At 41.6% G+C, this 16,661-nt stretch overlaps 2 protein-coding genes across 2 annotated transcripts; one reads left to right on the top strand and one right to left on the bottom strand.

The window, feature by feature from the left end:
* Window positions 1-1,091: 1,091 nt before the first annotated feature.
* LOC144665862 (extended synaptotagmin-3-like) lies at window positions 1,092-5,655 on the bottom strand. The gene is made up of 2 exons (XM_078527141.1): window positions 5,500-5,655; window positions 1,092-5,315 (listed from the first exon to the last, which is right to left on the bottom strand). The coding sequence occupies exon 2, from the start codon at window positions 5,289-5,291 to the stop codon at window positions 2,994-2,996; it is 2,298 nt and encodes a 765-aa protein (XP_078383267.1). The 5' UTR covers window positions 5,292-5,315; window positions 5,500-5,655; the 3' UTR covers window positions 1,092-2,993.
* A 2,883-nt stretch (window positions 5,656-8,538) lies between these two features.
* LOC144666754 (extended synaptotagmin-3-like) lies at window positions 8,539-15,496 on the top strand. Its single transcript, XM_078528133.1, has 3 exons — window positions 8,539-10,561; window positions 13,375-13,635; window positions 14,221-15,496. The coding sequence occupies exons 1-3, from the start codon at window positions 8,847-8,849 to the stop codon at window positions 14,597-14,599; spliced, it is 2,355 nt and encodes a 784-aa protein (XP_078384259.1). The 5' UTR covers window positions 8,539-8,846; the 3' UTR covers window positions 14,600-15,496.
* The last annotated feature ends 1,165 nt before the right edge of the window (window positions 15,497-16,661 follow it).

Genomic DNA, 16,661 nt, shown 5'->3' with positions numbered 1-16,661 from the left:
AAAATGACAAGGATGCCAGGGTAATCTCGCCCCAGGGGGGGGGGGGGGTACTCGGGATTTCAAGTGACGGGGATGATAGAAGGATTTTTTTGGGCTTGAAATTTTCGATTCCGGGATTTTTCTGGTTAGGAAAATTTGGCAAGTATTTTATTTTATTTTAGTAGGGATGTTTTGGGGTATTAAAAACAATATAAAGATTCGTGTGTAGTGCCTTGGCTGCGTAGTTTTGCGAATAAAATACAAACAAACGTGTTTTGCTGGTGATTTTTGAGGAGTCAATTTTTGATCTGGGGATTTTTTGGGGTTATTTTGCAAGCCCTAGGGAATTGTTTTGGGTCTTGATTTCTGTCTCCATTCGATCATCCACGCCACTTGGAAATCCCGGGTGCCCCCCCCCCCCCCCCCCGGGAATCTCGCGCAGTGGCATACGATAGTCATTCGATCGAGACCAGTGCGAATCATCTCGCCCAATCCCTTTTCGTCTGTAGACTACCTTATTATAGGAAATTAACGATACAATAGGCTCCTTACGATACAGCTTATTAACGCGAATTTCAAAAATTCGCGTTGACACGTTTACTATAAGTATCTAACCAGAACTTTTCTTAAATTCGCGTTTATTTTATTACGCGTAAATTTAGACTGCTCTGAATTGTGCTCGCGCTATTTTTTATTGGCCAATATATAAAAAACACTACTAGTGCTTCAATACTTCCACCCCCCCCCCCCCACCCAATTGTTTGTTTTTTTGCTGGGGAAAGGGCAACAAAACTTATAAAAGCTGTGTTTCTGATATTTTATCTACAATATATCTCGCAGTCTGCAATCTACAGTTTTCAAATGTCAGACACCGTTTAGGGACAAGGAAACACAATGGAATTTTTTGGAGCGGAACAAAGAAACATGGACCCCCCCCCCCCCATGGGAGGGGCTCACTGTCGTAAGAGACAATTTCGAAAAAGTGGAAGGTTTATAAGTGACGATTTGGTGGGAAATGCGTGCCGACAGGGCGTTTAGCCGCCATGTGGTGATCACCCGAATTCAAACACCCCAACGTGAAATATATCACACCGAAGAAAGCCCTTGTACTCTGAAAGTCCCTTGTTGGTAACGGATGTAACTTTTAATCTGCATCAGATTTTACTGCTCAGTTATTACAATATATATACTGACACAAAATATTTTACGATAAAATTTATGTTATCTGGTACAAGAAGAAGAGGAAAGCTTTTGTTAAAGTGTATATGACACAGTTTTTTTTTTATTTCCCTGATCGAATGTACGTGGAATGCTGATGGGAACATCGAAAAAAGAAATTCGAAATCTCTTTTTTTCACCGCGTTTTCGCGCTCTAAAATCGTGAAATTTCACTTCCGGTTGGGTCCAAAACCGCGCACATTGGGGAGCTGGGTCTATTCTGCTTTTGACGTCATGGCCGATCTAGACCCAGCTCCCCACTATGCGCTCAGTGATACACTCAATATAATAACCAAACAAACCGAACATGGAATTTTAAAGCTGCGACGGCATAGATTAAAAATCGCTAAAATCACAACAACACGTGCGCTACTTCTAAATTCGTTTTGAGCCTAATACGTCAAGATTAAAAACCGCCTTTCATTTTACTTACCTGTATATTTGCTGATATGATATATGATAGCTTTGTTTTCACACGCTGTTTCCGTCGGCTTTTCTAAAAAAACTATTATTACACTAATATCCCTCTAGACTTCAGATAAACTTCCAAGCATACCACGTAGATTTGATCAGGCAAATAAAAAAAATCTGTCATATACACTTTAAAATCGGCCAATGATTTCTGGTCATTTCGTTAAAATTTACGAAGAATTTCTTGACATCAGGACGTTTTTGAAAAAAAAAATGGTTTCGAATATATTTGTTCCAAATTCATTTCAATAAAAGGAAAAGCAAATAACAAGATTTGAATGTCCAAAAGAAATTGATTTACACAGGCCCAGGGATAATTTGCCTTTGTAAAGAATCAAAATATCGAGTGATAATCAGTCTCCAAGCTCTCCAAACCATTGGTAGAAGAATTATACGAAGATATGTAAGGAGAATTTGTACTGGAGAAACTTTTAAACACGCAGAGGTTGGTCTAGAATTCCTGGGCACAAGGAGTGTAGTGAAACTCATTCTCGTCCCCATAGCCCTTTCGTTTCTCTTAGCCGGCTTGGCACGAAAAAAAGGAAGGGCTCTGGGGACATAGGATTTTTGAATTAATTCGAATTTTTTTGACTGGCTGTTTGGAACAAAGAACTAAAAAGAAGTCAAAAAGGTAACTACTCTCTCATATCCTATTCTTTTGAAACGTCATGACTGCATACATGAGGACCGGAAGTCCTAGAATCTCGTTTTCTCGTGCCAAGCTAAGAGAAACGAAAGGGATATGGGGACGAGAATGTGTGAAACTGCGAGAAGAAACTGTGAAAAAGATGTCCAAGACCTTTTTTAGCGTTTGAAGAAAAAGAACAGGGAAGCCGGGAGTACTTGAATGTACTTCAAAGTCAGAACGAGGCACCTCTGCCGTCCATTGCACCCTGTCTCCAATCCACTCGTTCCCAGTCTTCTCTTGTCATTTAGGAGAAGCCGTCGCAATGACAGAGACAGCAACGAAGTCGATCGGACAAAACTCCCATGCAAGTGACTTTGAGTTCTAAGTGATGTTATGGGTAAATAGATTAGTCTGTTTATTTCACCCACAGTCTCTGTATGTTCGCCTGTGATGTAGCTGAGTGGATACGAGAAGTGGTCAATCTGCCTTGTAAGTATGATACCGGGATTCGATTTCTTGTCGGTGAACCATGTTTTTCACATAGTATGTTACCATACCTTTACACGTTTGTAGGGGAAATTATTAAAAATTATCCATTAGAGACTCTGCCACGCTCTCCTCGGCTTTTCTTTCACGTTTCTGTTCAGCAGCCTTATCCCTATAAAGACGAGAGAGGACTGATCTCCAGTCAGATTTTTCACCTTGTTATCTCGCAGTTAATTGTCACGCCAGCAGATAAACTCAGCTCACATAGTTTTATTAAGGTAGAACCGATGAGATCGCTCCGTTTCCCTGGTAACTGCACAAATCGCTCGTTTTTGACAGCTACTTGCAGCTGTTTATCAGCCAACTGATCAAGCCCGATGACATATTCGAAGCTCTCGTTGAAGACGGGATTAAGACTCCCGGCAAATGAAAGCGTCTTACGAATGGATTTCTTGGAGCGAGAAGGAAGCATATTAATTTGTACGTAAGGGTTTGTCTTGGAAACAGGCTCTGAGGATGAAAGGTTCTTCGCATTCAGGACAGTCACCGCGAGTCGGTTTCTGCGATGATCGTAGATAAGCTTCAAAGAGACCTCTCCGCGGGACAGGTAATCCCGAACCGACGATTCGGGACTTTGCCCGTTAGAAGTGTCATCAGCTATGCTTCCGCTTGGCGAAGAACCGGAAGTGGAAGTCTTCTCGGTACTTCCGCTGCTGTAGCTGTCGGAGGTAGACGGTTCATCCTGACCATCGACTTCCGGTACCATAGTAGGCGTGTCCGCCCGCTGCAGATAGTTTGCATTGTCGCAACACGCATTGAACTTCTGACCAATCATCAGAGGCCTTGGGGCGTCAGTTGTGTCCACAGCCTTCAATGCGCGGAGGATGAATTTGCAGTCGATACTTCCGGTCCCGTTCTGCAGCCGGAAGGAGTCCTGAAGAGTCATTTCCGGTTCCTCTATCAGCTTTCGTACAATGAACACCATAAATCCAAGGCTCTTGTTTCCGTTGCCATCCATCACCTCGATACGGACTTCTTCATGGGGGTCGGTCAATAAGAATCGTAGGGATTCCCCCCATTCCGTCTCCTCCCCGTGCGCACAAATACTGTTGAACGTTGAATCTCCCACAGACACTTTACAGAAAATTTTCCTCGCTAAAACAGGCCTCTTGCTGTCTGGGAGATTTTGCGCTTTGATCAATTTGACAAACAGTACAGCCACGGTTTCGTTTTCCCTGGTATATCTAAAATGCAGTGGGTCACTGCTGAGAGAGAACCACTCTAACTTTAAATGGATCCTGCCTTGCTTGGCTTTTTCTAACGGGAGCCAGAAGTCTTGAACACCGTCCTCGACAACGGAGTGAATTTTGATGTCTACATTGCCAATTTTAGAATCTTTAGAAGCAATGTCACGGTCGTAGAGAAAAACTTCCAGTTCTTGCCCTTCCGAATTGTCGACAAATGACTCGAAGGTTTCTTCCCAAGTGGGGTTCGAATCGTTTTTCTTCGTTTCGGTGCGAAATGTCTGAGCGCCGACTTCCAAGATAGCATAAGGGTCGGGACATCCTCCGCCAATCAGAGAAAAATCTGACTTCACCAGTTCCCGCGCTTCTAACATGTGGACGCGCAGTAAACCCTCGGGGATTGGGTACTGCAGATCGCTAGAGTCCACGCTCTCCGCCAAAGGTACTGCGATCCGATTGGGTAAAACCGCGAAGCTGGCGATGACGTCATCCACAATGCCGCGCAATGTTTTCTTCAAACCGGGAAAGTCTAACACATTCAACAAGTTTGTCAAATTGAAAGCGATTTTAGGCCTCTTGAGAAAGAATAGCGTTATGCCACCTACGATAGACTGGTCCGACAGGAGAGGTTTTAGAATAATTCGAAGCGGTCCGTGAATTTGAAAGTCAGAAATTCCCAGTTTGACATTTTTCACTGTGAGTTTCACCTGCGCGTCCCCATTATACGTCAAATCCACGTCCATAATAATTTCTGAAGCACGAGCCACCCCACTGCCTCTCGCGTAAGATTTTATATTCCCAATAAACGGAGGTTTTTGACCCAGTTCAATCTTGTCAAAGTACAGGGTCTTCAAGGCTGCAGGGAGTTTCTTTTGGATTTCCGGCTCGACGCTTTCTTTAATTATATTCCTTGTCATTCCCTCAATAAACGGCCACATTTTGTTAATAATATTATTCAGCCACGTCGTGTTTTCGATCTCGGACAAATAAACGGGTGGTATCGGAAAAGATTTGATCTTGGAGAAGTTCGCTTCGTTCGAAATTTCGCGGAAATTTCGTCGTTTCCGTTTGCCGACTTCCGTGCGATAATCGCCGAGTACGTAAATTGCTACAAACAAAATAATCCATGCGAAGCTGATATTCCATGACCCAAACAGCCACAGCATGGTCGCCACGAGAAAATAAATGATAAATTGTCGCCGATCCTTTCTTGCGAAAGCTTGTAGTATTTTCGACGGAATACTCTTGTTTTCTTGATTTTCCATTTTCTCGAATGATATCCCTTCAACCTGTAAAATGAGTGGATTGAAATTCATTTATCAAAGGCGATGAAAGTATAATTTAATCGACTCCCTCAGCTAAGGGCCGGAATAAAGTATTCACAGTGTATATATATGTATAAAAAGTGTTGCAAGAAACGAAAACTACTACTTCCTATAAAGTTCGAAAATTCTTAAAATTGTCCTGACTTACCAAGAATTATCCAACAGTCTCTTGAACTCCAAAAGAAAAATTCTGTCGATGTCGCGGCAACCGATTTAGCGGTGCTAAAGTGACTTGAAAATGGGTTTTTCAATCAGCCTTATGTATTTGCATGTATTTATCTGTTCTAGTTTGTATGATTTTGTGCACGAGTCCAGATGTCTAATACGAGACACCTTTTGTGTACAACAGCTTTTGTCGATCGATTGACCAATGGCCGAACGCTATTAATCTATTGATCTTTCCCCACAGACATTAATTTGAGAATTATGCAGATGGGAAATTATTTTTTCTTTCTTTTTTCTTACTTATAAATATTTAAACGGCGTCTTTCTGAGTGCTGGTTTGAGTTTGATTGTATACAAAACCATGCTTTTAAGATAAAGATAGTTTGAATCTAACGCAAAAATAGCTTGGTACGTGGATTTTTTGAGAAATATAAATAACGGATCATGTGTTTGCTTCCGGATAATGTTAGCAAACAATTTGTGTTAAATGTGGTGTTGAGTGCAAACGATTTTATTTATGTTTTCTTTATAACCCAGGTGGTATTTCTTTGAGTAATTTTCATTAATTCTAAAAGGCGACTCGAGCGCTGATGGAAATAGCGTTTAATTAAGTTTCAAGCCTATGATCACTTAGCTTAGCTTCTTTGTACTAAATATTTTCCAAGTCAGTGCGATCTCCTTCTTAAAAGGTTTTCTACCCGCCGTCGTTCTTATTTTTTAAAATAAGCTTGCGCCCAAGTTGTGTTTATTTTCGATTAGCAACCCCGGTCGTCGTTTGTCAAAACTCTCAAATTTAATTTCGGAAAGTTAAAATTCGATCAAGAGCCAAGAGGACTATAGGATTTGAAAGAAGTTTGGGTAGCGTTTAAGTAATTCGTGGCCTATATAGCTATTTCTGATCCAATTGTTAGAGGGTCTGGATGGGGTTTAACTGATGAGAATTGGTCAGAATTGTAATTGTTAGCTGTGAAATGACGCGTCTTTTACTAATTTCTTAGATCGGAGTTCTACCAAATTTACAGATACAGCTATGCTACAGCTATGCTAACTGTAGCCGCGCTTCGGACCGGAACATTACGGTGCCTAAAGAAGAATTTTAGGAAATTATTGTCCATATGGTCTGATGGTTGTTTACCATTTACAGAGGAAACAGGTTGCTTCACAGTTTGGGCAAATAGTAGGCAAAAAATTTGAGGCAGGGGTCTACGTGAATCCCGGGGGGGGGGGGGGTACTCCATATAATGGCCTATACGGGGAGGCTCCGCCCGAAAGGGGTACCTTTTACATGCTTCAGGTATATAAAAGGGTGGGGATTTCACAAGTTTAGGTATATGAAACGGTAGAGAAATCTGTCATTAAGATATTTAAAAAGTCCTTTAAATAAACTATTTTGAACAGACGCAACTTTTGGCTGTATCGTCTTAATTTATTAAGCGCTACCAGGAGATGGGCTCCTGGCGCTACATAAAAAAATGTCAAGAAAACTTCCTGTTTGAAGTATATTTTGTGTCGTGTAGGTATATGAAAGGGGTACCTTTTTTCTATAAAAGGTATACAAAAGGGGTGCTTTTTCTGTCAAAATGGTATACCTAAGGGTAAGGGGTTGGACCTTGGGGCGGAGCCTCCCCGTATAAAACTTTCTTGAGTGCCCCCCCCCCCCCCCGGGACGTGAATGCAGTCTTTCCTCCACTTGACAAAGGTTCGATGGAAATATCTCGTTCACATTTCAAGCAAACCAGAAACTCAACATGCTCTACGCTCATTTCGTGAATTTATCAGGTGTATTTTGGTGATTTTTGGGTGAATCGATTATGAATACAACAAAAAAAAAACAAGAAGTTCTTTAATCAAAGTTGAGTCATGCTTTTGAAAGCAAAGCATGCGCAATTCAACCGGATGAGATGTTCAGCTCGGACTTTCAACTTTCCAGGGTTGCTCGTTTTCCGACGGCTGGTCAAGGAGAACGAATACCCTGGGTACGAGCGAGGTTGTTTCCGGCCCCTTTAATATAAAAAGAAAAAAATAAGGAAATAAAAAAAAAATAAAGTCATTGAATAGTCAATAACGCGAAATTATATTCCCTGCAAACACAATTTTTCTCTCATTACCGAGAAATTAAAGACTCGCGAAATGTGCTGAGAAATCCTGCGAAAATAAAGGAGAATAAGGTAGTCCACGCGTGACCTCCACGCCATTTCTCGTTGCGCGAGGATTGTCTGACAATAATTCATCTTTCTCCGTTCTTTGTTTTGTGAAAAAAAAACTATTTTTTTATTTATTTTGTAACTATGGTTTGATACAAAAATTTAATGTTTGAGCCCTCGCTTTTAGACTGTCCACAGCCTCTCTATTTTTCAATTCAAAAAAAGCGAGAGAATCGGCGAGCGCGAAGCGCGCGGCAGGGGGGTGGGGAGGAGAGCAAACGAAAGAGATATACTCGCCCCGCCCCCACCCCTTCGCACCTACTATTTTGCGCTGGCGTCCAATTCTCTCGCCGTTCTTTCCTCGCGCTCATCGATCGAAAAAATAGAAGACTCTGAACAGTCTCAGTAATTGTACAATACTCAGACAAGCTTTGTTGGGAGACATATTCTTCCAGAATAATATCAGATTCAATTTGTACAGTGGAGTCCCGAACCGAATCTCCTGATAACTGGAACCATTATCTGTAATCCGTTTCCCTTGGATTTTGCTTTTCGATAAAAAAAAGTTACTCTCGATTTTTGGTACCAATTTTCGTTTCTTGTGTTGGCTCAAGAAGTTGGAATTTTACTGTATTTTGTCTATATTAAGTTTTGAATTTTTCAAAACCTCTTCTTAGAAGAATAAAATAACAAAATATATATATATAAAAAATAGTGTGACGCACGGATGCGTAACAACAACGATTCAGATGGACGTACGTGTCACTGTTTTAAATAATTAGGCTTAACTTGAAAGCTGATTGGCTGATTAGCTATTTATTTTCATGCAGACAATGGGATTGAATCGTGATGACCCTTGAATGGAATATAAATTTCTGTGCATGTTATTTTTCGTTTGGGCAACTCAGGGGCGTAGTACGTGGCTAGCTGCTGTTTATTTGCAGTTAGTTGTTTAACTTGTCTAACACAGCAAGGAGTTTTCCGTCCCACATATTCCTATCGCTAGCCCTTCCTTCAGCGTAATTTGTGGTCAGTTGTGTTGGAAAAAGTTCGAGAACCTCAGCAGATAACACGCCCGCTGGAGAGTCGTGTTTGGAATTGAAATATCCGAGATTTCATTTGCACGAGAACTTTCGATCACACCTCGTTCACGAGCACACTTTAGCTGTTGCATTTGGTTTGAAGCATGGCGGACAGCGCTCCAACAACCACCCCAGAGCCACGGAAACCGGCGTACAAGCGAATTCTGCACAATTTGAAGCATATTTCTCGTGATGAAAGCAAAGAATTGCTCCTGTACTTGGTCCTAACGCTCTCTCTATGGCTGGTCGGCCATTTTCACTTCAGCTTCGCATGGATTATCATGATACTTATGGTGTTTGTTACTTGGCAGTTTCAAATGGATGAGAAGAACAAGCGAAGGGAACGCATGGAGAAAGCCCTGAAGTCCTCGTTCATCGACAAGATTCAAGACCTGCCCTCCTGGGTTTATTTTCCTGAGAAAGAGCGTGCGGAATGGATCAATCGAATTATCGATCAAATGTGGCCGTACGTGGGCGAAATGGTGTACAAAATCCTCAAAGAGAGCGTAGAGCCTGAAATGCAGAAGAACATGCCCAAAGCATTGAACACGCTGTATTTCGAGACTATCGACCTTGGGAACAAGCCGCCATACGTCGCAAACGTGACATCTTACGCCAGCAAGGATGAAAACAAGAAGTCGGAATTTATCTTTGACATGGATCTGTGTTACAATGGCGACGCTACGATCAAGCTAGCGGTCAAGAAAGTCAAGCTAGGCCTGTCTGACATCGAACTGCGCGGAATCCTCAGAGTAATTTTCAAGCCCCTGGTCGCCGAATACAATCCCGTCGGAGGTGTAACCGTGTTTTTCCTGAACAGGCCCAAACTGAAATTCAACTTAACCAATTTGTTGAATGTTCTGGATATTCCCGGGCTCAAGAGCTCTCTGCGCCGAATCACGGACGATGTGATTGCTTCGTTCGTGGTGCTACCGAACCGCATTGCAGTCCCCCTCGCCACGGGCGTCGACGCCAGCGATCTTCAGTACCCCATCCCAGAAGGTGTTCTTCGTGTGAAAGTCGTGGAAGCTAAAAACCTGACTGCGAAGGACTTTGGCCTTGTGAAGAAAGGAAAATCAGATCCGTACGCTATTATTCGCATCGGCGCTCAAAGCTTCCGTACCAAAGTCATTAATAACAATCTAAACCCGGAGTGGAACGAGACCTTTGAGGCGTTCGTGGACAACTGCGAGGGACAGGAGCTGGAAGCTGTGATCTATGATGAGGACACCTCTTCTAAAGACTCCAAGATTGGTTCTCTCGACACTGACATCGCTTCCACGGTAGAGACTGGATACAGAGATCTCTGGCTGCCTCTTGAGGGTGTCAAACAAGGAAGAGTCCACTTCCAGCTCAGTTGGTTCTCGTTAAGTTCCTCTGTCTCTGATCTCGAGCCTCCTCAAGAGAAGGGCCTTTCAGTGGCTGCATTGTTTGTGAAGCCCATCTCGGCCCACGCCTTGCCTATCACCAGCGGTCAGAAGGAATCCCTGAGAAGCGTGTACTGTGAGATCACCGTTGGCAAGAACACCCTTCAGACGTTCCAGTGCTACGGAGAGAAAACGGAATGGAAGCAAACCTTGCGTTTCCTTGTGAGTGATCCTGAGGCCCAAGAAGCGGAAATCAAAGTGATCGAAGCCAAAGGTACCAAGACGCTTGGTCAGATGTCGTTCAACGTCCGCAGCCTGCTGAACAAGGATGGTCTGGCCGTGGAAGAGGTGTTCCCCCTGGAGAAGTCTGGTGACAAGAGCACCTTGACTTGCCGCTTCACTTTGAGGATCCTCAATGTCCCGGATGTTAAACCGAGTGAGCCTGAAAAGAGGTAAACCAATGTTGGAACTTTTTTCTCTTTTTTGTAATTTTCGTATAACAAGAAAAGGACTGGTAAAAGTAAATGACGATATTTTTGTAACTAAAATTAAGGTATTTTTGTTAAAAAAGAAAACATTGGGGAAAAATGCGAGCACATATTTACAGCTACTGTATTTAAACTTATAAAAATGTAGTGATTACAAATTGTGGTGGACTGACTCAAAACAATTTTGGTGTATTTTCGTAAACAGCAAAGGCATGCCATGTTGTGTTTGAGTTCAAACTCTCAGGCTCTGAGATCAAAATATCAATTCTCTTTCCTTGATAATCATACACTTCTTTGCAGTGTGGAGAATTTGTTGTTGCATTAAGACAATGTCAACTGGTTTGCAATTTTCTGTATTCTCATTACCTCTCTGACTTGCAACATATTGTTTGTGTGGGGAGAATTTAAATTTGATATATTGTAAGGCTTTAAGGGTTTAAGGTTGCACTTTTGAAATTTTAATGTAGCATTGCACTACAAGAAAACACCTTCAGTTAAGATTCGATCAAAGATGATTCTCTCAAAACTTTGAATCACCTATTCCATATTTTCTTCCTTTTTGGATACCCACGGGAAACCCAAGGCAAATATAAAATTTTTATGAGGCATTACTTGCTGCTGTTTCCTATCTCTAATGCTTTTTCTACAGAATTGCCTGATTTTAGAATAAACAAATAGAAATGATGGACATATTGACTCAGTTATCCTGATTTATTGATAACTGAAAATTCTAGGTTTTTAATTTCATACAAGTTCTCAGTTTTATTTGTGTTTGGGTTCCCTGTGGATACATTTCTGGTTCTTTGGTTGAATGTTGTAATCAAGCTCAAAGCGCTAATATTTTTGCATGATGGTCAACATTGTAATCGCTCTGTAATGAAATGCTCATTAAATTAAATATGTTTGTGACATTTGTCTGTTTTCTTGGCATTGGTTTCTATTGGGTGTGTAATTTTATTCCGTTCTAATACGCCCAGAGGCGTCATTATCCTATCTTGAGCTCAGTAAATATAACGCCTTACTCTTTAACTTGCCTAAGAGCATTCAATCAACAGAACATCATAGGGGATTCCTATGCGGACTGTCACGTAATTTTTCCCAGGAAAGATTGCGTGACAATGACAAAGAACGTCTGCATTGTCGTATCTAGTGCTCAGTAAATGTAACGCCTTTACCCTTTCATTCGCCTAAGAGCATTCAATCAACAGAACGTCATACGAGATACCTGTGCAGACTTCACGTAATCTTTCCCAGGAAAGATTGCGTGACGATTCCAAACAGTGTCTGCTGACAAAAGTAATGCGTGACATGTCTTCCAGCTTATCCTTCACTCTAACCTTACTTTTAAGCAGTTTGCATTTATTTTGATCAAATTGCTGATGCATAAGCGTTATTCTGATAAGAGTGCAAATTTTCTTGTAGTGCAAATGCTGCATCTCGATAGCGTCATGAACATTCATTGCGTGACTACGCGCAATTTGACATCTTCGGTTGCGTAAGAGAAGCGTGACTTGTTACAGTTTTAATGACGTCGTGTGTTTTGGGCGTTACGCCACGAAACATCACAGATTCATCATATTAGAAAATAAAGTTGTTGGTGAAACTGAAGGCCAAAATTTTTCTTTAGAGAGCAAATGAGCGGTTGCTAGAAGACCTCAAAAACCAATTTTTGGCATCGCGTTTCACTCCAACACGATGCCTCTCAAACGGCTGCGTAGGAGGCAAGCTAGATACCAAAACATCCTCAAACGTGAGTGGAGACGAGAGCGACAAATTGATGGAGATTGAGAACAGAAACGAGGGGAAAATGACTCCTTTGCTGACTCTCACACTTCTGTACTATCGTTCCATTTACCTAATTTTGTTGTCCTGGGCGTGCTTCGGCTGTTGTGCAGCCGCACGAATAGAGCGTTTTTTTAATTGAATGTCGTAAAACCAAAACCAGAGTAATCATTAATATTACAGTACTCTGGCAAGCTGATCACAAAGATTACAGAGAATCCAATAAACAAATCAAAACACGAAGCAAGTACATGCTGCAGGCACGAAGCGCGGGAAAATGTAAGTGAGTAAGTCACGGTTGGTTTTGTTTTTAATTCTGATTGGCTGAGAAAGTGGCGCAAGTTTTGGCAGTTGCTTTCCAAATTCTCTTGTCCTTTTCATTTTATAATGTATTGATGTTATGAGGAGAAACAAGAGTTTCATCGGTCTCTTTTTGTAACGTTGCTGTCATTCTATCCAGAATGCACAGAAATAGCTTTTCGCGCGCCAAGCGACTTGCGTGTTTCGACTTGTAAAATTCCATACTGATGACGTAGCTCAGAGATCCGTGCAGTGCATTTGATTGGCTGTTTGCTGGGTTTTGAATTTTCGCGCGCAAGAAATAACCAATCACAAACATCACACGGATCTAGTGAAGAAATTGTTCAACATGATACGAGCGTGGGACAAAGAAAAAAATCTGAGTCCCCGACGGGAATCGAACCCATGGGGTCACCCATGGCCTCCCAGATACCGGTTGGGCGCTCTAACCATCTGAGCTACGAGAGACTCGCTGTGAGCTGGGCCATTTACTTGGTTGATATGTGACACGCGTCCTGCATACTGCTAGGATCAGCAATGTCGAAATCATCAAATGTGTAGTAAAAATAAATTCTACGTCACCACTATGGAATTTTTCATGACGAATAAAAATTATATCAGTGTTCGTCTCTTGAGTTGGCGAAGACAAACGTATACTGCGAGATAAGAAAATTTTCGTCTGTTCATTGTTGCAGGGACAAAGCTGACTTCACCGAAGTCGATTCTGGCGTCAAGAAACTGGAAATACACCCAGTGGCCCATTCAACTCCGATACCAAAGCTTGTCATCAACGGTGTCAGTCCTGACGAACAGCCCCAGGGGGGAGGAGAAGGGGAGCACGATAAAGATTCAGACGCCGGAAGTGTATATGACGGAAGTGTTTATGGTCCGGAGAGTCACCATGAGGACTCCAGTGAGGATCTGGCTAGCAAGGGGCACCTTGATCTACACTTGAAGTAAGTATACTCTAGAAATTTTTTTAAGGAGGGAAAATAAGAGGGGGTTAATTTCACGGTGCCTCTCGCCATCCAGGAGTATAATTGAATACCGACAAATTAAAATGTTAGCCTGAGGGCAACCGGCAAAACGTTTTAGGTAAATTGCTATTGACTGCGCTTTTCAATATTACGAACTTTGCTCAATCAACGGTTGCTTTTTTCGCTACTGTCAATCACCTTTGCGGTCCTCTCAGGAAACAGAACTTTACTTAAACGGGTTCAAAAAGTCACGTCTGTCGGCTGTGATTGGTAGATTTCGATCTATTTCGGGGTTTTTTATTATTCTTTTAAAATTCGTTGACCGTTGTCGTAATTATGATTGACAGCAGCGAAAACGCAGTCATTAGTTAGGTTTTTTCGCGTGTTATTGAAAGGCGCAGTACGCACAAAGGTCTGCAGTTGAGAAGCCACTGTTTCATGACCCACAAAAAAATACTTTTACGTAGTTGTAATTTCCTTTGCTTGACAAAAAAAAAATTGCACCCGAAATGCGTGAAATATGGAAAGTGCCATCCAAACAAACTGAATGTTTTTAATTTCCAGGTACAGCCATCTGAAGAACCGTCTTTACGTCACCGTGAAAAGCGTGCAATCCCTCGTGTCACGTGAGACGCCCAGCAAGACCAATCCTCTGGTCCGTCTGTACTTGTTACCAGACCGTACCAAACGCACCCGGCGCGTCACCCAGGTGCTCAAGGGGACCTTGGACGGAGTTTTTAACGAGACCTTTGAATACATGCTGGGCCTTGATCAACTCCGCAACATGCAGATAGAGGCCGCTGTGAAGAGTGATCGCGGGTTCACGATTGGGCGTGCGCGGAATCGTCTGATTGGAACAACTGTAATTGATCTATCTGAAAAGGATCTTACCCAAGGATGTGATATTAGCTGTGAGCTGAGAAAGTTTAGCCTTACGTTTTGAACGGTCAGGAAATGGGGTTACAGTGGGGGACAGGGGCTTAGTAGCTTTTAATATTAGACCAGAACAATAGATAATAATTATATTAGGTTCGCGAGTAGAAAAAAAAAATACAAAAAGAAAACCAGCTCTGTATTTTCATTGAAAAAGGAGTAAAACTTTGTATTTTTGCTTGTAACACATTTAAACAATCCTTTTATGTAAAATCCGTAGAATCGTTGTCTAAAAAGAGTGTCCGAGCTTGTGAATAGAAGAGGAAAGCGGAAAGGGAGTCGTGCAAATTAACCTAAAGTTTTTTACATCAGACTTTTTACATGTAGTTAATCACAAATGAAACCATTTAAAATATGTGGAATCAATTTCGAGAGAGTTCGAGATCTTCTACAATCTCGTAGCCACAATACAGTCTCAGTTCCTCACTGCGCACACGCATGACAAAACAGTACCATTCCATTTTTTTGTGCTGACCAAACTAAACGAGGTGTTCGGAAACGAGTTTAGATATTTCTCTCTCCAGTTTTCTCTTCTGATTCGCAGCTCGGCTGCGCGTTTACGAGCAGATTTTACGCAAAAAGGGGCTCTTGTAGACTACTTAAGCTCGCAATTAGGGTAGTAAAGAAGTACTTTCTAGCAGTATCTAAGAAGATATTTTAATTATATGCAACGAAGTTGAAAGTTTTAAATTATAGTAAGATGTATTTGGTCGTTTTCATAACCATGGTGAGTGGTTTAAATGATATAAATTAAAGATTTAAGTATTTTACTAAAGATTAAAGTATTTTAACTTTCCCGGAAAGTAAGTGCTATTGTCGAATTCACATAATTTCTATATGCTTATATGTAGAAGACCGTAGAAGTATCGAGGTTTGCAACCTAAAATAAAGGATATAAAATTTTGAACCTGTTAGTCTTGCGGCTTGTTTTTAAAATGTGATTGGTGGAGACAAAACTCCCGGTAAACCGAACTCAGAGTGCTGCCTCCCGGGGGGGCACTTCCATATATGAGCTATATAGGTATGTGCCGCTGTGAAGGGTATGGTTTTTTTAAAGAGTGTAGTCTGGGATAGGGTATAGAAATCAGAGCGTTTTGGTCTAGAATAGGGTATCAGTTGCCGAGAAACTGATCAGTGGTATGAAGAATTAAGTCCAGAATAGGAATAGAAACTCAGAAGAGAAAGAGCCTTCCCTACACGTGAATAAAATCATTGTGAGAACGTTTTTGACAAATGGTTTTCCATTAAAAACACTTATAGTGATGCAGTTTTAAAAAGAAGCATACTCTAGTATAGGGTTGCAAAACCAGCTGAAGATGGTCTGGTGTAGGGTAAGGTTTTCAGAGTCCCAGCGGCACACCCCACCCAAAAAAATACAGGGTGCCCCCCCCCCCCCTCCACCCCGTGCTACCTTTAGCATGGGGCAGCAGTTACGAACAGCAGGACTGCCTTTTTTTTGGTTGGTACGCGGTGTGCGCGGGGTTTTGAGCCCGTTGCATTTGGCAAACCCCGCGGTCCCTAATTCCCTGTTTCTGGGAACGATTCAACAGATGATTAAATTTTACGGAAATAAGCGATAAGGGAAAATTTTAGCAAAAGTAATTCTTCTTTCCCTCTTTTGAGGCCTTGTTCTCAGGTTCGATTCAGTTTTGCAATCGATTTTAAATACATGTGTATTAAATATGTTTTGGTTATCATTTTTCTTTTGTTTTTAATTCGTCCACTGGCTACGGAAATTCTGGTTGTGTTAAACACAAAGGGGCAATTAAAAAAATACGTACTGCACGTTTTTTCTTGTTTTAGGGACGGACCATTAGAAAAGTGATGGAGAAGGTGTGGAAAAAAATATTCATGAATGCATGGGAAAATGCCAAAAAATAGTGCAATGGGAAAGGTAAAGAAAACAATTTATGCAGAAAGAAAATTCTTACTAAATATCTGTGATTTTACACTTGATGAGATCATCTTTTCGACGAAATATACTTAGGAAGAATTCTGAAAACAGTATTTAAATTTGAAAACTTTCTGGAGGAGCATGCCCCCAAACCCCCGAGAAAAATCCTCTGGTACCC

The sequence above is a fragment of the Oculina patagonica genome, chromosome 9 (assembly GCF_052425735.1).
Source record: "Oculina patagonica isolate OP01 chromosome 9, crgOcupat, whole genome shotgun sequence".
In the NCBI taxonomy this organism is placed as follows: domain Eukaryota; kingdom Metazoa; phylum Cnidaria; class Anthozoa; order Scleractinia; family Oculinidae; genus Oculina; species Oculina patagonica.
The sequence above is the reverse complement of the archived record's forward strand: the minus strand, read 5'-3'. Positions and strand labels throughout refer to the sequence as shown.

Excerpts from the sequence above, each read along its gene's own strand:
- LOC144665862 (XM_078527141.1), bottom strand. The coding sequence starts at position 5,291 with ATGGAAAATCAAGAAAACAAGAGTATTCCGTCGAAAATACTACAAGCT.
- LOC144666754 (XM_078528133.1), top strand. The coding sequence starts at position 8,847 with ATGGCGGACAGCGCTCCAACAACCACCCCAGAGCCACGGAAACCGGCG. Across the intron at positions 10,562-13,374 it reads CCGAGTGAGCCTGAAAAGAG|GGACAAAGCTGACTTCACCG; the intron begins GTAAACCAATGT and ends TCATTGTTGCAG. Across the intron at positions 13,636-14,220 it reads CACCTTGATCTACACTTGAA|GTACAGCCATCTGAAGAACC; the intron begins GTAAGTATACTC and ends TTTAATTTCCAG.